General features: G+C 43.4%; 1 protein-coding gene across 9 annotated transcripts in view; it reads right to left on the reverse strand.

Annotated features, from left to right (window-relative positions):
• Positions 1-732: 732 nt before the first annotated feature.
• The window catches only part of schip1 (schwannomin interacting protein 1), a 582,838-nt gene continuing 561,252 nt past the window's right edge, over positions 733-22,318 (reverse strand). For all 9 annotated transcript variants that reach the window (XM_055646367.1, XM_055646369.1, XM_055646372.1 and 6 more), the window contains 2 exons: positions 5,426-5,519; positions 733-1,416 (listed from right to left, as the gene is read on the reverse strand). In XM_055646367.1, coding sequence (XP_055502342.1) covers positions 1,365-1,416; positions 5,426-5,519 — 146 coding nt within the window. In that variant the 3' untranslated portion in view covers positions 733-1,364. The remainder of the gene's footprint in view (positions 1,417-5,425; positions 5,520-22,318) is intronic.

Raw genomic sequence — 22,318 nt, forward strand, 5'->3', positions numbered from 1 at the left:
CCTGTCCCACTTGGGCGTCATTTACACGTCACTACGTGCACGTATGGTGCATATTACACGCGCATGGTGCGTGATGATGTAGGCAATGACGTGCGGTCACATGCGGCACCCCAGGATTTTGGGATGTACAAAATCTTCGCGCGCCATCTGCAAGATGCGCAAATGACGCCCAAGTGGGACAGGCCCTTAAGCCTTTCAAAGAGAGTACTACAGACATTTGAGGAGAAATAATTTGCAAGGCTATGGTGAAAGCAGGGGAATGGGCTGAATCGATCACTCTACAAAGAGGTAGTAGGGATTTGAGAGGCTGAGCAGCAACCTCCTGACACCCCCACTTTGATTAGTGTGGGTGTTACGGGTTAAGGGAAGAAGGCAGCAGAATGGGGTTGAGAGTAAAAGATAGTTCAGCCTTGATTGAATGGTGGAGTAACTTGATGGGCCGAATGGCTGCACCTTGAACATGAACTAATGAGGAATAGAATAGGCAATCACAATTCTGACGTTCTATTCTAATGCTGATGGACAGACTATCTGCTTGTTTAGTAATCAGCGTGCTGTCTCTACACCTCTGTGTTGCAAGATCAATATAATAATCTATTCTTAGAAAACCAATTATAATTGTTACAAATCAAAATGAACTGAAATGGGCTTTTATATTATTTCTCCCTATTTTAACAATTATCATTAACCTTGAGATTATAGATCTCTTCACAGAATATGGAGCAAGATTAATTTAAGTATATCATAGGAAACAAATTTTATTTTTTTATTTTACATATTTGTACATAACATTTCCAGATAACATTTCTGAATCCAGTTGACTGAAATTATATTAACACACTTTAAAATGGTTATCAGGTAATCAACATTTACAAAATGTTGGAAACCTGTTTGTGATCTAATCACCAATAGCTACAACTTCACTACAAGGCAGGCATGTAATCTTTGACTTTAATAGCACCTTTAAATAAAGTTTATTTGTTTAAAACTACAATCTGTGAAGAATAAAAAGAGGCCCATGGTAAAATACTGTTTAACTAAAATCCAAGGAGTCAGAAGTTAGCAGCTCTTAACTACTTTATATATCTTCCAATCCTGCTGTATTACTAGTTTTGCATATCCGTTACCAACATTTTACTGAAATGCCTGATACAACTCTGTGACAAATGTAATTATATTAAAATAAATTATACAGGAAGCATAGGCCAATCACTGGACATAAAGCTTCAAACAGTACCAATGACTAACACTGATTTTCTGGAAGTGCACCATTTTGAGCATCAGCGTTATACAACCACAGAAGCAAAGTAAAATCGAGCTTTTTTTTCTCTCCAGCCTCGCTGCTTGTTGGAGGCGTCTCAGTTTCACTTGGTTGTTGTTTTCTCTGCCATGTGCTTTTGCTGACTTTCGGCATGCCTGGAGAAAGGAAAAGAGAAGTCAAAGGTTTTGTCAACGTTACGTCATGGCTTGGGAACGTTGTGCACTTTGAGGTGTTCTTTTTGAAAGGCTTCTGGTAGAGTCCAAAGGCTGGAAAGTTTCAGCTAGTGCTTCTGATGGCTGTCAGAGGATTGAATGTGAGCAAAGTCAGTCTACTGCGGGGTGGTGAATCTTTAGGTGAAACAGTAAGGAACCTGACTGGTTTTGATGGTGCTGGTTTTCACCAAAGATAGACACAAAAAGCTGGAGTAACTCAGCGGGTCAGGCGGGATCTCTGGAGAAAAGGAATAGGTGACCCTTCTATAGACTGAGAGTCAGGGGAGAGGGAAACGAGAGATATGAAAAGGTATATTCTTTTGTTCTATCTCCTGTTTCCTTCTCTCCTGACTGAGTCTGAAGAACGGTCTTGACTCGAAACGCCACTGCACTTGATTCAGAAAAGGCCTCCAGTTTCATAAGGTTCAGAACCTGGAATAATTAACAGTTTTCTTTGCTGATCCCTGGACATGGTGAAGATCAGCAGTTAAAGATTGGCAAGATATTTTTACACAGAGGGCAGTGAGTGCTCGCCACGCTTTGTCCGAGATGGTGGTGGGGGCAGATATGATAGTGGCATTTAAGAGACGGCAGTGCTGGTTTCTATGCTGTATAGCTCAATAACTCTATGGGCCAGTCCGTTGGGCTCTCTGCTCTTACTTCTAGTCAGTACACTGAGAAAGATTGAAGCTGTAAGCCTGGACAGGACACAATGTCAGAGTTAGTAAGGGAGAGATGGAAGAAAATGTCACCAGATGATCTCATAGTTTGGCTCCTTGATCAAGATTAACAATCTTTCACTGGCCAAGTCAAGGTCAAACACTTGGAGCTAAGCACACATAGGTGGTCTGATACCACACATGGGCCAGCCTATTTGGTTAGCTTTGCAGCACTGGTGGAAAGTGGCTTAGTAAAACAATCCCCAACAAGATGATATGGGGTTAAATCTGTCAATCTGGCCTGCTCGGACTTTGGTCAGTGGAATGGCAGATTTCTCACTCAATTCGACGCGATTCCAATTAACTTCTTTTTTAAACAACTTTTATTCTAGATTTCATGAGGAAATATAATTAGTTTTACAGTGAACCCATTAAGTTTTAAAAGAGCATGGGAACTGGGCCCTCTGTGAGCGAACCCGATACTGAATTACTGTGATTTCCGAATGATTGGGTAGAAGGAGTTTTACTGTATTAGGTATTTTAAATATAAAGTTTGCTGCAAGCCACATGCTGGCTGCCCTTTTTAATGTTCTGCAAATACAAACTAGCACGGTGTAACTTGGCCACTTGGAATGTGACCATATAGGGTCATAGAGTCACGCAGTGTGGAAACGGGCCCACCCGCCCAACTTGCCCACACCGACCAACATGTCCCACATAACCATATAACAATTACAGCACGGAAACAGGCCATCTCGACCCTTCTAGTCCGTGCCGAACACATAATCTCCCCTAGTCCCATATACCTGCCTCAGACCATAACCCTCCATTCCCTTCCCATCCATATAACTATCCAATTTATTTTTAAATGATAAAAAACGAACCTGCCTCCACCACTTCCACTAGAAGCTCATTCCACACAGCCACCATGAGTAAAGAAGTTCCCCCTCATGTTACCCCTAAACTTCAGTCCCTTAATTCTCATGTCATGTCCCCTTGTTTGAATCTTCCCTACTCTCAGTGGGAAAAGCTTTTCCACGTCAACTCTGTCTATCCCTCTCATCATTTTAAAAACCTCTATCAAGTCCCCCCTTAACGTTCTGCGCTCCAAAGAATAAAGCCCTAACTTGTTCAACCTTTCTCTGTAACTTAGTTGCTGAAACCCAGGCAACATTCTAGTAAATCTCCTCTGTACTCTCTCTATTTTGTTGACATCCTTCCTATAATTAGGCGACCAAAACTGTACACCATACTCCAGAATTGGCCTCACCAATGCCTTGTACAATTTTAACATTATATCCCAACTTCTATACTCAGTGCTCTGATTTATAAAGGCCAGCACACCAAAAGCTTTCTTTACCACCCTATCTACATGAGATTCCACTTTCAGGGAACTGTGCACAGTTATTCCCAGATCCCTCTGTTCACCTACATTCTTCAATTCCCTACCAACAAAGCAAATAAAATATCGCACTGTCCAACTATCAGCAGTACAAGGTAGTCTACATTTGGAAGCTGTGATTGTCCACAGGTTGGAATGCTTCAGCCTTTGTGGTGCAAAGTTGTCCCTCAGGTTCCTATCTTTCCCCCCTCACCAGAAACTTATGTCCCATGGTTCTTGATTCCCCTGCTCTGGGTAAAAGTGTGCATTTATCCAAACTACTCCTCTCATCATCTTATATCCTCCTGCACGTCGAGGAATGAACTCTTTGCCAGCTCAACCTCTCCCAATACCTTGGGCCCTTGAGTCTTGGCAACATCTTCACAGAGTGGATATGGTTAAGTTAGCTAGATGCACCTCAGTGTAGAGACTCAACTGGCAGCTCACCAGTGTGAATTTCAGATAAGCCATGGTTTGGGTGAACACTGGGGTCAGATCCTGGTTCAGCTCCAGCCAATTGTGGTTCCAAAACCAAACATGCATGTGTGTGTTACCTGATAATACCCAAGATCAATATTGCCTAGTGGAGGACAAGATACACAGCTGGAGTACACTTATTGGGTCCAGGCCTCTGGAGAACATGGATTGGTGACTTTGTGTCATTTTTTTGTAAACCAGCACCTGCAGTTCCTTGCCCCTATATTGCCCAGTAGTGAACTGGCTAACCCCCCCCACCGAGTCAAATGCCTACAAAGACCACCAGGGGCGCCGGAGAGATGGCAGCCCTGCCGGCAGTCTGTTTGTTTTTTTACCAATTTGTTATTTTTAGCGTCTGTTTAAAGTTTGTTTTTATGTTCTTCAGTTTGTTTTTTTTTGGGGGGAGGTGAAGGGAATTTTTTTTCAAGTTCTTACCTTCCGGAGATGTGATCAATTTTTGGATCACATTCTCCGGGCTCTGCAGCCTAACATCGCTGGAGCTGGAGGCCTCCTCGGACTGTTGTCAGCCCCAGAGCGGGGCGCGGACTTAACATTGGAGCGGATCCCTTGCCTGGGATCGCTCCCACCGCGGCCTGACGACTTACCATCAAGGGCTCGCAGTCTCGGGAGAGGCTAGTCGGGAGCTCCAACGCCGTAGAAGGTTCGACCAGCCCCGACGCGAGGTTCGATCTTCCAGGGGGAGCTGACATCCTCCCCGTTGCTGGAGTAGATCGCCTCGACATGGAGGGCCCAAACGCAGCCGGCTACGGGAGTCAAGATCGTCCCATCAACGGGGGCTCGAGGCCCCCGACCGAGGAAGAAAAGGAAGGACTTGAACTTTATTTCACCTTCCATCACAGTGAGGAATGTGTAGGAATCACTGTGGTGGATGTTCATGTTATAATGTGTTTTTGAGTGATCTGTTGCTTTTAATTGTATGACTGACCTGGCCAGTGAAATTCCTCCTATGTTGCAAAACATACTTGGCAAATAAAATCTGATTTTGATTCTCAGGGAAAATCAACAGCTCCATCTACCTAACAAAATTTGTTGCACGGGTCTCATAGTTTCTGTACAAATCCCTCAAGATATTTTGAAAGTATTCCATTTCGTAAAGAAAAAGCGCAGTTGTAAATCTAAACTCATCATATAGTTTTTGTTTTTGTTTCAGTATAAATACTTGCCGTGAATATCCAGCAGGGAGTTCTTTTTCATGACAGATTTCTAACAATTATGGTTAGCCCGAGTATCTTGCCTTTTGCTTTTTAAAAACAGGATGAAATTGTTTCAGGGAAAATACATATAAATCCAGTAAGGGAGGGGGAAAAAAAAGTTCCAAATGCGATATGGTCCACAGGGGAAGTACAGGACTGTTCATTTGAAACCATTGCAGGAAAAAGGAAGCCAGCCATTCATCTTCAGCCCGAGCACTAACCTGGTAAGGTCCTCTATGTCCACCAACATGGCATCCTGTTCCATGTGTAGCTCATCCCTGATGAGTAGAAGTTGGACCAACTCTTCATTTAAACCTGATTAATAAATGAAAAAAAGTTGATTATAGTCATAGAGTCTTACAGTGTGGAAACAGGCCCTTTGGCTCAACTTGTCCACACCGGCCCACATGCTCCATCTACACTAGTCCCACCTGCCTGCACTTGGCATATATTTCTCTAAACCTGTCCTATCCATGTACCTGTCTAAATTTTTCTTAAACATTGCTTTAGTACCTGCATCAACAACCTTTTCTGGTAGCTCGTTCCATACAACTCTACCACCCATTGCATGAAGAAGGTACCCCTCAGATTCCTATTAAATGTTTCCCTCCTCCCCTTAAATCAATGCCCTCTGGTTCTCAATTCCCCTAGATAGACACAAAAAGCTGGAGTAGCTCAGCGGGACAGGCAGCATCTCTGGAGAGAAGGAATGGATGATGTTTCGGGTCGAGACCCTTCTTCAATTCCCCTACCCAGGGCAAAAAACTTTGTGTGCCTATCTGAGCTATTCCTCCCATGATTTATAATGCCAGTGCTACATTTTCTCCCTGAACGGTTCTTCCATGCCAATACAACCAAAAATTAAACGTTGATACCAGTTGGCATTCATTGATTGATTGCTGAAAGGTATTTGCAAAATCTAAGGTAACGCAACAAGTTATTCTACTGAAACTTAATGTAAAAAGTAAAATTTAAAATGTTCCAAGTCACATACCTCAACAAATTAAATTAAAGGGTTTAATGTTACAACTGCTTTTCAAATTATATAAAAATCCATCTGAAATGAACCATAATTGTTCTACTTGCATTGATGTAAAATTTAAAGTCCAACAAGTTAAAAACATAGATACATTTTACATAGATACATTTTAAGATATTACTGTTTAAATAAATGTCCAGATCTTCTTTGTGTTAGAAAAAAAATGGATTGGGACTATGATTTCATCATAGCATGTTTTAAAATAAAAGTTAATCTACTTTCACATAATAATGGCCAATAATGCAGCCAGGTAATGGGGAGCTATGAAGATTAATTGGCTAAATGGATGGAATGGAGTGGCATAAAGATGAACGCCTTATTCTGTGCTAGGTTATCAACAGAAGTAAGGGTATCTTTAATGTATAACGGATATTGGGGAAATTAAGGAGTAGAAACATTTTAGTTAAATACAGAGGCAGTAAAACTAACACTATCCGTGAAGCATCTTCACTAAATGGACTGGAACAGTCCAAGCAGACAGACCATATAACATCTTCTCCGGGATGAGGGATGGGATTTGCTATATCCACAGAAATAATCACAGTCATAGAGTCCTACAGAGTTGAAACAGGCCCAACTTGCCCACACTGGCCAAATGTCCCATCTATACTAGTCTCACCCACCTGCGTTTGGCCCATATCCCTCTAAACCTGTCTTTTCCATGTACCTATCTAAATCTTTCTGAAATGTAACAAAAGCTACCTGCATCATTTCTGAATAGGCTGCAATGGTCATCAAGGTTAAACAGCAAGTTGTGGACATGAATAAGGAACCGTGTTATGGATTAATTGACTGTGGTGCCCTGAGCACCTTTGAAACAGTTCCAAATTGTGAAGTAAGAAAATAGGGAACTAAGAGCACTCTGTCGATGAATGAGCTGAATGGAGTGGCTTGGGTCTGCTTGAGTGGCAGAAAGTGAATTTATTGAAGGAAAAAATGTAGTGCTGTTAACTTTATGACATACATATTATTAATCCGCATGTCAAGTCAATGTCTGAGAAAGGAATGTTTATAACGCAAGACAATGATTGCCAAGCATCTGTAGATTTCAATGCTTTTAACAAACCCCCGCAGATGCAATCAGTTAAACCCCAGCTCCCAGTCTGACCAGCTGATCACGCAGTCTGCCTAGCTTTCATTCATATTTGAATGCTTCAAAAATGAGCAAGATTCCCAAGGTATTAATTTAGAAGGATAATGGTTGTTTTAACTGGGTGGTGATGAGGGCAGTCAGTCTAGAATTTTGCAGTATTTCATATTTCAAATATACAGTACCGTAATACGATGACTGCATTAGAATCATACGGAGTCTTTAAAATAGTCGACATAACATTTAAAACGTCAGTTAGTTGTAATTCTACCTGTGAAGGAAAGGTGCAATAACTGCATTAGGTTTAAAAAGTGGCTCTGCTCAGCCTAGATGAGACCCAATGCATTTTTATTCTCTGCCTAGCTGGAGACATGTAATCTTAGGAGAGAAAGGGCAGAGAACAAAAAAATGCAGTTATTGTACTTGCGAGATTGTGAGAAAACCAGAACAAATTATTTCTGATTCCACTGTAGGAGGTTGAAGGAGATAAATCACATTATCTGCATGAGATGAAACCTCCTCCAGCTAGTTTCAGAGGCCAAACCTATTTAGCTGAAATAATTAGTCCACGTGATTGTTTCAAAACTTCAATCAAATATCTCTTGCCTCTGCAACGCATAGTTATATAGCTCACTTAATTGAGGAACTGCAGATGTTGGAATTGTGAATAAAACACAAAATGCTGGAGTTACTCAGCGGGTCCAGCAGCATCTCGGCAGAACATGGATAGGCAATGCTTCAGGAAGGGTCACCTATCCACGTCCTCCTGAAACCCGAGTACAAAGAGAGGTAGGAGTCAGCCACATTAACTAAGAATTGCAAGTACCATAGTACTCTTATAGAAACTTACAACATTCTCAAGGGGTTGGACAGGCTAGATGCAGGAAGATTATTCCCGATGTTGGGGAAGTCCAGAACTAGGGGTCACAGTTTAAGGATAAGAGGGAAGACTTTTAGGACTGAGATGAGGAAATCATTTTTTACACAGAGAGTGGTGAATCTGTGGAATTCTCTGCCACAGAAGGTAGTTGAGGCCAGTTCAATGGATATATTTAAGAGGGAGTTAGATGTGGCCCTTGTGGCTAAAGAGATCCGGGGGTATGGAGAGAAGGCAGGGATGGGATACTGAGTTGGATGATCAGCCATGATCATATTGTATGGCGGTGCAGGCTCGAAGGGATGAATGGCCTACTCTTGCACCTATTTTCTATGTTTCTATGTTACTATGTTCTTTCTTTCTTCACACAGACATCCTATTGTTGGAGTCAAGAGTGTTTTATTATCATATGTTCTGAAACGAAACAATTAAATTCTTACTTGTAGCAGCACAAAGATATGTAAACATACTACCTCTGTAAAACCCATAATAAACCACAAAAAAAGTACGAGTTCATTCAAGAGTTCTCCCGAGTTTGTCCTGATTCGAACTTGAAGATTTACGGTAATGGCCGCTCGTAGGTACTCGGGGCTCTCGTGGACATTTTTCGACATGTTGAAAAATCTTCGCGAGTGTTCCCGAGCTTACCGCGTTTCCCGAGTACCTGCCGTTAGCGTTACGAGCCGCTAAGAGACGTCCCCGAGCTCCGACGTACCCGCTACATACATTATACGTGCTTCCACACATTTGATTTTTTTTTTAACTCGGGAGAGCTCTTGAATGAACTCGTACAGTGGGACAGGGCTATAACAACAATTTGAATTAGGAGTAGGAATAGGTTGGTCAACTGCTCCACCATTCAATAAGAGATGGGATCGGAAAGAAAAGTTAATTTTTTTCCCCCAATTGGTCTCATATTCTATTTCCATTTTCTGAGAATTAAACTTTTAGGACATTCCCTCCTCCCCTGAAAATACCAACTACTGGAAACACAGCTCAAGAATGTCCTCGTTTTGGCCAAGGTTTGTCCATTAACCAGCAGTTAGTTGGAGATTTATTGAGGTCATTTTTGAGGTCTGGCTCTTTGTAGATTGAATTTCGTTAGTTTGCTCTGCAACGTTGAGAAGTGTTTTGTTAGCATGTGAATGTACTCCAGGAGTCCAGAGTACTGTTTCAACAGTTAATAAACTCGAGATAAGGATGGGTTTGGAAGTGACGATGATCCAGTATAAATAAACAAGGATTGATTTGGAGAGTGAGCAGATGCATCGAGGGCACAAAGCTGTCGTAAACGAGTAAGTTTATTTAAAGAAAAATGGAGAATGAAAATGAGAACTGAAAGAAAAATGAAATATGATGTGACAGACCGCTCATAGTTGATACAAGGGAAAAAGCTGAATGTTGGGTTACTGATGAGTGCTTTTGCTTTTAAATTTCATTTATAGTTATGGCCCCTGTCCCACTTAGAAAACCTGAATGGAAACCTCTGGAGACTTTGCGCCCCGCCCAAGGTTTCTGTGCGGTTCCCGGAGGTTGCAGGTGGTTGCCGGAGGTTGCAGGTAGTGGAAGAATGTAGGGAGACTGACAAAAACCTCCGGGAACCCCACTACACGGAAACCTTGGGTGGGACGCAAAGTCTCCAGAAGTTTCCGTTCAGGTTTCCTAAGTGGGACAGGGGCATAACTGTGCAAGTTACTCTAATAATTGGTGGCATCTCAAACCTATGGGATACACACCCTGTGTTAGTTTTGGAGTAGGAATAGTGGTTGACTTCACTGCGTTCAGGATAAGCTTGGGAATGTACATGTTCGGAGGTGTCCAACGACACAGTTCAGCAGAGGGGACAGGTTTTCGATCTGGTCTGGAGATTAATAGTGAAGGGGTTGCTTCACTCAGTAGGTCACAGAGTGTTTGTGCCCTGTCTGGAGATGTCTGGAGAAGCAAGGCTGGATGTTTCAGCAGTATTTGGTTCCGACTGGGTGAGGGAACAGGGTCAATCAATATCAATATCAGTTTTTATTCGTCACTTGCACATAAAGTGCAAGTGAAATGAATTTGCCAGCAGCAATGAAAAAGAACACACAAAAACACAATAAAAATGTTTAACACAAACATCCACCACAGCACTCATCACTGTGGTGGAAGGCACAAAATTTGGCCAGACCTCCTCCATTTCCCCCCGTGTTCGGGACCTCAACCCTTCTCAGCCGCCGCTGCGGGCGTCCACAAGTTCAGACAAGGTAAAGTCCAGATAAAGTCCAGGTAAGTCCTGAATCGTTGCTTCCCCACCGGAGACCGCGGCTTCAGGTTGGTGTAGGCCGCAGGCCGGCGGTCGAAGATTTAAAGTTCCCACCATGCCGCAGCCAGAAGCACCGCAGACGGCAGGGCCGGCGGTCAGAGCTCCTCTCCAAGGGTCCCCGGCGAGGGACCCCCGCTCCTGATGGTAATTCCCCACCGCGCCCGCTGTAGAAGTTGGCCGCAGGCCGGCGGTGGGAGCTTCTTCTCCTCCTGGGTCCCCAACGAGGGATCCCAGGCTACAGACACCGCGCTAGCTGGAGCTCTCCCCTCTGGCGAGGGCTAGCCCACTCCATGACGAGAGTCCATGCTGCGCCCACTGCTGGAGCCCCGGGCGCTTCTCCGGGAAAGGCCGCCCGATCCTCGATATTAGGTCTCCGTGGAGGAGGCGACCGAAGCGGTTTCCCCCTTACCCCCCCACATCACCCCCCACACAAGACACATAGAGAGACATTGAAAACACACTTTAAAACACACACAAAAAAAAGAAAAGTTGAAAAACTAACACACTGCTGGAATGCAGCTAATGTCAAGACAATAGCACCGTGGTTGTCTCAGCTGGTCACGGTGGGAGGAGAATGATTGAAGGAAATGGTTGTAGAAGAAGTACAACTACTGAATAGATCAGTGTTCATTATTCCCCTGTCCCACTTAGGAAACCTGAACGGAAACCTCTGGAGACTTTGCGCCCCACCCAAGGTTTCCGTGCGGTTCCCGGAGGTTTTTGTCAGTCTCCCTACCTGCTTCCACTACCTGCAAGCTCCGGCAACCACCTGCAACCTCTGGGAACCGCATGGAAACCTTGGGTGGGGCGCAAAGTCTCCAGAGGTTTCCGTTCAGGTTTCCTAAGTGGGACAGGGGCATAAGGCAGCACAGTGGTACAGCGGTAGAGTTGCTGCCTTACAGTGCTAGAGACAGAGTTTGATGCTGACTACAGGTGCTGTCTGTGTGGAGTTTTCAAGAACCTACATACCTGTATGTCTTTGGAGTGTGGGAGGAAAACAGAGCTCCTGGAGGAAACCCAGGCAGGTCACGGGGAGAACATGGAGCTCAGGATTGAACCCGGGTCCCCGGCGCTGTAAGGCAGCAACCACACCGCTGTGCCACCGTTCCTGCTCACCTACTCACCTGCCCCATTGTCCAGCTGAGGGAGGCCTAAGGTTCTCACATTGACCTCACCAGCCAGCCTAGACCCCTGAAGACGAGAAGCTGATGAAATGCTTAAAAAGTGGCGGAATGGGACAAAGGCAGAAGACTAATTGCGAGATGATGATACTTACTAAGAAGTGATTTTGCAGAAGTGGATTGGAAGCAGCAACAAGGTTAAATTAAGGTTAAGGGGGAGTTGAAGGGTTTCTGGAAAGATGATGGAGAGGACTTCCAAATCATGTCCACAGATGAGGAAGTGCATGCAGGGTAAGGCTCCAAAAAAAAGGGAATGTTTTCTGTGAAGGCAGAGGATGTGAGTAAAGTTTTTTCAGAAATACTTTGTCATTGCCTTCTCTCAATCCTATGTCATAGTGAGATGGGATTGAGTGTGTAGGAACGGCAGATGCTGGTTTAAACCGAAGATAGGCACAAAAAGCTGGAGTAACTCAGTGGGGCAGGCAGCATCTCTGGAGAGTAGGAAAGGGTGATGTTTTGGGTCGAGACCCTTCTTCCTTCTTGAGTGTAGATCGCTCAGATTCCTAAGATTGTTGTTGGACATGTTGATAAATGCCATATTGGATGCTGTCTTTTATTATCTGAGGCATAGAATATTAGAGGAGCACGTTTATGCTAGTTAAACCAAAAATGATTTTGCATATTGTTCTAATCTTTACATCAAATGTAAATTCAATGGAGAGGATGCAATTTACACGAATGTTGACATGAATAGATAATTTTAACTTTGGGGGAAGATAGAATCGGATTTGGAACGGAGGCTGAGAAGAGACTTGGTCGAGATGTACAATATCATGTCGGCCCATGTTCAGAGTTCAAAGGAAGAGTCTGCTTCATGTACAGAGTTGGTCAACAAGCAAGAGACATTCAATTAAATTCATTTGCAGAAGGATTAGTGGGGGGGTATGGAGAAAAATCACCTTCCCAAGGGTTGATCAGGTCATGTTATAGCAGCAAAATTAGGCCATTTGGCTGATCGAGGTAATTTTTCTCCATACCCCCCCACTAATCCTTCTGCAAATGAATGGCTGATCTATCTTTCCCTCTCATCCCCATTCTTCTGCTTCTCCAGCACCCTCCGATACCCTTACTAATCACAAATCTGTCATTCTCCACCTTAAAAATATTGATTGACTTGGCCTCTACAGCCGTCTGTGGCAATTAAATCCACAGATTCAGCACCCTTTGCCTAGCGAGGGTTGTTCGGGGTCTGGAATGCACCCTTTGTAAAGATGCCGTGTCACGTTTAAATGTAGACGGAGGTGCGTGAGCAGAAACATTATCTGCAAACCTGGAGGTGAGATTCGGCTGGGTAGTTCTTTTCCAACAGGCAAAGATGCTGAATAGCTGCCTTTTATGTCCATTTTTTTCAACGATTCTATAAATAAACGTTCTTGCCATGTCAGGTGTAATTATCATACAGCATGTGTTCTGTACCTTGTGACATTGTGTCAGCAAAACCATGGTTCTGCGGGTCACCTCTACATCAAAGTGACATGCATTAATAAAAGCATAGCAACAATAAATACAGCTCGACTTGTTTTGCATTTCCACTTGGTTTACCTTTCATCTTCCAGCAAATAAAAGTGCCAAGAACAAGCCCATTCATGGAATGATTCATCCGACTTCACCGATAATTCTCTTGTCGCTAACTGGTCTTCACTCCATTGAAACACGTATCACTGAATGCTAAACCTTTGGGCTACATTACATTTAATTTTACGTTGCCTGAAAGATGATGGTCATTAATCACTTGTTGGTTTTTTAAAAAGAAAAATATCGTGCCTGTGAAGGTTCGCAAAATGCCTTTGACAAGTTAGACTTGTAGTGGTTAATTGTAGGTACGTTGCATTAAGTTGGGACTATTCCAGTGAGTTTCGCACTATTGCCCCCGTTTAAAACTCCATTACACCTGGCCCTCTCACTTCAAGCTCCACTTGACTGCGATTCATTGCAATAGGACTCCAATTGTGACTATAACTATTTTCCTGCTCAGGAGAGAAAGAAACCAACTTCCACTGAAAGGACAAAAATGTAGGTTTCAGTGCAAAATCAACAGCATATTCAGCAAGAAAGGCACAAAATGCTGGAGTATCGCAGCGGGACAGGTAGCATCTCTCTCGGGTCGACATATCACCCATTCCTTCTCTCCAGAGATGTTGCGTGTCCGGCTGAGTTACTCCAGCATTTTGTATCTACAGTTTAGACCAGCATCTGCAGTTCCTTCCTCCAGCATATTCAGCAAGCCTTTATAAAATAAAACAAATTCACCAAGTATAAATGGTATCCCAGTGGTTCTTAGTAAAATGCACCATTAATCCAGACCATCCATAAGATTTATTGCTCTGGTGGTGGGATGGAGCATGTCAGGAAAACATGATGGAATCTTAACTTTCCTAGTTTTGATTGTGAAATATATCAGGAAATATACACATGCCCATAATACAGTCAGAGTACAAGAACAACAAGCAATTCAATGGAATAAGATGATGGATTTTTGGCTCGTGGGAATGAAAGATTGGAAATTAAATGCCATTTGAGAGCAGCCTTTGGTTCCCTGAGCTGCAGAATCCATTGTGCATGAGCGAGAAAAAAAAAATCAGACTTCCTTTGTTCTTCTAATCTTAAATCTATGACTTATTGTTAACATGTTTAATCTTAGTTAGCCTCCGGTGTTTTTTGGGGGGAATCTCAATTAGATAGCAGGAGGTATAATTAGCAAGGCTGCGAATGACATGAAAAGGGGTGGGGAGTTTGGTTTGGAAGGTCGCCTAAGGCTCGAGGAAGATGTTGATCAGCTGGAAATGTGCCAAAAGGCATTTTAATACTGACAAATGAGAGGCGATGCGCTTTGAGAGGGCCAAACAAGTGAACGCACACTTCTGTACCTCTTGACTGATGGGGGGGGGGGGGGGGGGGGGGGGGGGGGAGAGAGGAGTGACCTAGGAATGACTCATCCTTGATTATGCTTGTGGCCTTGCCGAGGCAGCGTGAAGTGTAGATGGAGTCAATAGAAGGGAGGCACACAAAAATGCTGGAGAAACTTAGCGGGTGCAGCAGCATCTATGGAGCGAAGGAAATAGGCAACGTTTCAGGCCGAAACCCTTCAAGGGTTTCGGCACGAAACGTTGCCTATTTCCTTCGCTCCATAGAAGCTGCTGCACCCACTGAGTTTCTCCAGCATTTTTGTGTACCTTCGATAGAAAGGAGGTTGGTTTGTGCGATGGTCTGGGCTGCGTCTACAATCCTCTGCGATTTGTTTTGGTCTTGGGTAGGGGTGTTCCCAAACCATGCTGTGATAAAATGCATTCCACGGTGCATCTGCAGAAGTTGGTGAGAGCATTATCTCGTATACACTTGACCCCTCACCTCTTCACTAGTAACACTAAAACGCTCTAAATTATATGCTCATGTTGTGGGAAGGGGTTTGAAACCATTATTAGGCAACTGAATGCAACGGAAAGAATGACATTCTTGGGTGCAAATGGAAGTTTATGTAGTCTTTACTTAATTTTAGAATCCTAAATTACTTGTTGGATTCACAGAAGCCATCAGAGAAAACATGAATCATTGTCCATGATGTCATAGTTGGGAAATGGATTGTAATGCAGGCTTTTTATTTTGTACCAACTACCAGGGCCATAGATGAAATGAGACTTCCCATTTTACTGACTGGCACTCGCCATGGAATAAACCCGGCCTTTTGCAATCCTCCTACAAAACCACACGCTGGTTGTTCTCAAAGTTGCAATTCCACGCCAAAAGTTTACAAGTCTGGAAACTAAAAAAGCCCCATTTCTACACGTGGGAGTTTATCATGCCATGATGGCGGATCCTACTCCCAAGCTTTCTGAACTAAGGTCCTAAGTGATAGGAGCAGAGTTAGGCCAATCCGGACCAACATCTCCACCGCCATTCAATCATGGCTGATCTATCTCTCCCTCCTCTCCTGCGTTTCCCTATAACATCTGACGACAGGGATCTATCTATCCCTGCTGTAACAATATCCATTGACTTGGCCCCCACAGCCTTCTGTGGCAAAAATTCCACAGATTCACCACCCTCTGACTAAAGAAATTCCTCCCGATCACCTTCCTAAAGGAACGTCCAGTGTTTCCACTTTGAAGGAAATTACCCGAAATTTGGGAATTTCTGGTTGTCTTCGGGTAATTTTTAGGGAAATGGAATAATTTGGGGAAATTTCGGCCCGCGAAGGGGTGTAAAGGTAATACACACAGCACTGCCGGTTTTGCGCTCAGAGGTTTAAACAGAGCGCTGTCAGTTTAACGTGTGGGAATTTAAACAAGGAGCTGTTGGCTGCAGCACTATGGGTTCTAAATATACCACTACTGGCTGTAGCACTATGGGCTTTAAGCATAGCGCGATGGTCACAGCGCTATGGGTCACAGACTGTTCGGGAAAATTCTCATATAACAACACGTCTTTGGAATTCTCTTTCTCAGTGGAAGTTGAGCCTTTGATTATTTTTCAGGCAGTGGTCGAATTCTGGACAAGCCTAGTGGTGAAAAGTTACCAGTGGGATTGTAGTTACTTTAGGATTGGCCTTACAGAACAGTGGGTGGGCTCAAGGGGCTGAGATGGAATGAGGGAGGGAGAGGAGGGAGAGAGGAAGGGAGGGAGAATGAGGGAGTGAGAGGGCGGGGGAACGAGATAAATTAGGAGAGGGAGGGAAGGAGAGGGAGGGAGAGAGAGAGAGAGAAGGAGGGGAAGAGAAAAGGAGAGAGAGAGGGAGAGAAAGGGAGAGAGAGGGGGAGAGGGAGAGAGAGGGAGGGAGAGGGAGAGGAGAGGGGGGGAATGAGAGAAAGGGAGGGAGGGGAGGGAGGAAGGAGAGGGAGGGAGGGGGAGAGAGAGAGAGGGGAGAGAGCAGAGACTGAGACACATGAGAGCAGGTTGAAAAAACAAAGACAGGGAGGGACAAAGGGAATGAAAGCTGTTGGAGGCAACAAAAGCTGCCTTACATAACTGTACAAGTGTGTTACAACCGTGTTGTTAACGTGTGCCCGCGAAAAAACCCCAACAACAAATAGCACTCCAAAAGCATTTGTGAAAATTTCAGGAAACGCCATCAAATTGCAGGAAATTGGGATTCTATTTAAATAAATTTTTTTTTTTGAGGTATGGAAGCACTGTTCTGAGCCTATGATCTATAGTCCCAGACTCTCCCACTAGTGGAAACATCCTCTCCATATCCATTCTATCCAAGCCTTTCACTATTTGAAGTACACTGAGTAAATATGCTTGAGCAAAGAAATGCTGATCCCAAGTTTCTCTCATCATGTGTAGAAATCGCTCACACACCAGTTTGTAATAACAGATCTGAATGGACGTTTACTGGGACAATGTGATGGGATGCAGAGGATGGAGATAAGGTGCTGGCTTGATGAGTGGTTTGTTACCAGATAACATTATTCCATTTTTACATTTCAAATTTCCCTGCTTCCCGCTTTCAACAAGGACATATGCAAGGATTCTGTTCTGCAAGTTCTATAAATCATGACTTTAGAGAAGGGTACGACCTAAACGTAGAGAAAATGCTGAAATCTGTGATGTTGGATGTAATAACTGAGTGTCTGGGGGGAAATAAATAAATAGGATTGGGTAGAGTCAGCATGGAATTGCAAAAATAAAAGACCCGCCTGTAGAAGGGTCTCGACCCAAAATGTCACCCAACCGATCACTCCACAGATACCACTACAGATAGTCGAAATATATAAGATTGTTTAGGGCTTGGACACACTAGAGGCAGGAAACATGTTCCCGATGTTGGGGGAGTCCAGAACCAGGGGCCACAGTTTAAGAATAAGGAGTAAGCCATTTAGAACGGAGACGAGGAAACACTTTTTCCTCACAGAGAGTGGTGAGTCTGTGGAATTCTCTGCCTCAGAGGGCGGTGGAGGCAGGTTCTCTGGATGCTTTCAAGAGAGAGTTAGATAGGGCTCTTAAAAATAGCGGAGTCAGGGGATATGGGGAGAAGGCAGGAACAGGGTACTGATTGGGGATGATCAGCCATAATCACATTGAATGGCGGTGCTGGCTCGAATGGCCTACTCCTGCACCTATTGTCTATTGTCTGCCTGCCCCGCTGAGTTACGCCAGTACTTTGTGTCTATCTTCAGCGTATAACCAGATCTGGAGTTCCTACCTACACATAAAATCGATTTTGATTAGTTTATTGTTTCTTTGAAAATGTGGTCACTAGAATATACTGTATGAGGGGTTATCGGCAGATGAGGTGTATTTAGATTTTAAGAAGGATTTTGAATGCATACAAGAGTTTGGTCAAGAAGGTTACAGTTCATGGAGTTGAGTAATATTCTGAGTGGGAATGAACTAAAGTCTCTCAGGTTGACAGACCTAGCAGTGGGATGCCTCAAAGATCAGTGCCCTGCCTACTTGTAATCTATATCAACGATTTAGCCAAGGGAACGAATTGCTACATTTCCAAGTTTGTCGATGATACAAAACCAGGTGGGATTGTGAGTAGAATCATATCGCAACACAGCACGGAAACAGACCCTTCGGCCCAACCCTTCCATGCTGACCAAGATGCCCCATCTCAAGAAGTCCCATTTGCCAGCAACCCTGTAAATATTTCCCATCTGTGTACCTGTCCAAGTGTCTTTAGAGAGGAGGATATCATTTTGAGTGGCTATGAACATAGTGGATTCTACAAAATTTAAATAAACGTGATATTACCCACTTTGCTATTCTGTTTTGCACATCACAGTATGTTCTAAATGACGAGGGACTCGGTACTGTTGCTGTTCAAAGGGACCTGAAGATTGTAGGCTGGAATATCCACTGGAAACTAAAATGCAAGTGAGTAGGCACCATATTTTATGCTGGCTTTTATGCTAAGCGAATTTAAATGTAGACATTAAGATGTTATATCACCAATAGATGGGGCGTTTGAAAACTGCCCCAGTACTATTAATGGTTCAATGGTACTTCATTGTCATGTGTACCAAAGTGCAATGAAATTATTTTTTGTGAACAGTTCAGTGGCAATCCTACAACACATTAGGCATAATCATAATAAGTGTCAGAGTGTAAGATGTAGACCACACTAAGTCAGTGCTCAAGATTTACTACATTCCAGATGCTACCTTCTACACTTCAAGTCTAAATTAAAGAAAAATGTTTGTCTTAACTTGGCCATAAAAGCCCATTCCCCTGGCGACTGCACTGTGTCAAAATTGCAGTTTCTTCGCCCGAGAAAGGATACATTTAATCACAGGAACGCAGGAATGATTTCATCAGTCTGGTTTCTGGGAAGGACGGTTTGCCTCATGAGGGGAATTTGAGTGTACTGGGCCTAGCTTCTCTCGAGCTGAGTAGATTGAACAGAGAGGATGTGTAGGAAGGAACTGCAGATGCAGGTTTACACCAAAGATAGACACACAATGCTGGAGTAACTCTGAGGGTCTGGCACCATCTCTGGAGAAAGGAATACGCGACGTTTCAGGTCAAGACCCTTCTTCAGACCGATGTTTTAGGAACTTACAAAATTCTTGCAGAGGTTGACAGACTGGTTGCTGAAGGTCATTTTTCCGGGCTGAGGCGTTGTTCAATATGAGAGGAGATTTCTTGCAGTGATTCAGTGAATCTTTGGATTTCTCTATCTCAGAGGACCATGGGGGGTCAGTCATTGAGTTTTTTTCAAAACCAGAGATCAACATTTCTGGAAATGAGGGAATTGAGGTGTATGGGCATAATCCCGGAACATGGTGTTGAGACAGAAAATCAGCACTGTCTTTATGCTTGCAGTACAAGCTTGATGGGTGGAATTGCTATTCTCCTATTCCTTTCTCTTATGCATTTACATAGAAGACAAAGACTATCAGGAAGGTTAGCTGCAGTGACACTGGTGTCTGGAACAAGGGTCAATTGTAATGGGCATGGTCCTCACATCATCCACTAACTCAGCATGGAATCATACATAGACACAAAGTGCTGGAGTAACTCAGCGGGCCAAGCAGCAGCTCTGGAGAAAAGGGATAGGTAATTGTTTCCCAGAAACCAGATTGGTCCCTTCTTCAAGTAGTCTGAAGAAGGGTCCCGACCCAAAATGTCACCCATCCTTTTTCTCCAGAGATGCTGCCTGACCTGTTGAGTTACTCCAGCACTTCATGTTTATCTTTGGTTGTAAACCAGTATCTACAGTGCTTTGTGTCTACACTGTGACTTTGTGATCTTTGTGGGGTGGGTTGACCATGTGTGCACACTTTGTTTGGCATTTGTTTCCAAACTCTCATTGTTCCAAAATAGATTACATCGTCAAAAACCCTCATGATGTCTTAACTGAAAACAACAATTTTGAAAAGATGATAACATTAAGTTCTGAAGTTGTATAGGATTCTGGTGAGACCACATCTGGAGTATTAGTTTTGGTCTCCCAATTTGAGGAAGGACATCCTTGTGATTGAGGCAGTGCAGCGTAGGTTCACAAGATTGATTCCCGGGATGGCGGGACTGTCATATGAGGAAAGATTGAAAAGACTAGGTTTTTATTCACTGGAGTTTAGAAAGATGAGGGGGGGGATCTTATAGAAACATATAAAATTACAAAAGGACTGGACAAGCTAGATGCAGGGAAAATGTTCCCAATGTTGGGTGAGTCCAGAACCAGGGGCCACACTTAGAATAAAGGGGAGGTCATTTAAGACTGAGGTGAGAAAAAACTTTTTCACCCAGAGAGTTGTGAATTTATGGAATTCCCTGCCACAGAGGGCAGTGGAGGCCAAGCCACTGGATGGATTTAAGAGAGAGTTAGATAGAGCTCTGGGGGCTAGTGGAGTCAAGGGATACGGGGAGAGGTCAGGCACGGGTTTTTGGCGGGGGATGATCAGCCATGATCACAAGGAATGGCAGTGCTGGCTTGAAGGGCCGAATGGCCTCCTCCTGCACCTATTTTCTATGTGTTCTATGTTCTGTTAACTTGAGCAACTGGATTCTCCTGAAACTTTGGAAACTGCCGCGACAAATTGTCGGAACCACATGATTCATTGGTTCTTCAAAGCATTTCTGCTCAGATTAATGCCGAGGAGGCATGTTGCCACACCAGTGCATTTAGCAAACCTCTCTGCTAATGTACAATATGAGAAAAGGGCCAAAATGACTATGAATGTGTCATACCCGAGATGATTTATTCAAAATGTTGCTCACAAATAATTGATGAAATATTGCGCACTGCACATAAGGAAATAAATAGTGCTGCAAATGCTTTAGATTCTTGCTGCTTATGGCATAAATAAAGGGCATCGTTGAAAATGAGCCAAGCAAAGAAGTGACTTCATTGATTAATTGGCTCTGAAAGAGGATATATACATGAACTCCATTAAACAGTCCTTGTGTCCTCAGTCACAACATGGCTGACAAAATTGATAGAATGCCCAACAACTCGAATTAAATGTAAAATCTTAATTCTTACTTTATATTTTGTTCCCAGACTACAATATTAATATTACGATCGCTTAAAGAAATTGGAAATCTGAGCAGTTTGAATCTCTTTCCCCCCCCCCCCCCCCACTCCCCCCCTCATTTTAATATCAGAAAATTAAATTCATACAAGAAGATTTGCAAGCAACATTTTGATTTAATCACCACAAGCATCACACACAATACGTCTAGAAACTGTATAGAAGTAACTTGTCCCTTTGCTCATGCCATATGTATCAAAGCATTTTGTTAAATGCACTGACGTGACTAAAGGCTTTCTTTCAATTAGGCTGAAAATAAATGGACTTGCAAGCAGAGAATGAAGTGGCTCTGACAGGTAGTATACAGAGTGTCGAGAGAGTCCAGTTGACAAGTCAGTGTTATGCTTTTATCACCACATGGAGGTCCTCATGCCTGGTCTCGGACGACAGCGCTCTAATTCAATCAATTGTCGGGTGTGTTCCACAGTGCAAGAACAGGTGCCACATCCTCAAAACCAAACAGAAAACTGCCCCAGGATTCCAAGATTGCAGGAAAACTCAGACTTGGCTGCGAGTCGGATTTGGCTGAATTCTGGTGTAGTTTAGTGTACCGAGGTACAGTGAAAATCTTTTCGCTTGTGTGCTATCCAGTCAGCAGAAAGACGATACATGATTATAATCAAACCGTCCACAGTGAACAGATGCAGGTGAAAGAGAATAATGTTTAGTTCAGTAAAGTCTGATGAAAGAATGGAGTGAATGAAAGAGTTGAGTGGAGTGTAGTGAATGATTACACATCCACTTTGGGAAGAGCATCTTTGCACTGATTTTCTTTTTGCTTTGAGTTTCCTCAGGCTACCTGGCCACTGCTGTTTGCAATTTACTGTGCAGGATACATATATAACAAACGTTATGCGAGCAGCAAGGATAGTTTTATGGATGGTTTTCGTGTAACGATAATAGAGGCACTTGGAAAAAAAGGCTTTTTTAAAATAAATATTCTCATTAGTTTCTGCTTTAACTGTCCCTATGTTGCCACCTGGTGGTCAAAAAAAATCAATACTTTATTGCTAATCCATAAACAAATTGGCAGAATGGTTAAGGCACGGAAGAAGGCCTTTAGTCTCCAAGTTCAGGATGCAAGAGTAATCCAGGTAGTCCTATTGCACTGCTCTCTGTGCACAAATATTCTAATTTACCATAGACCAG

The sequence above is a fragment of the Leucoraja erinacea genome, chromosome 14 (genome assembly GCF_028641065.1).
Source record: "Leucoraja erinacea ecotype New England chromosome 14, Leri_hhj_1, whole genome shotgun sequence".
Lineage (NCBI taxonomy): Eukaryota > Metazoa > Chordata > Chondrichthyes > Rajiformes > Rajidae > Leucoraja > Leucoraja erinaceus.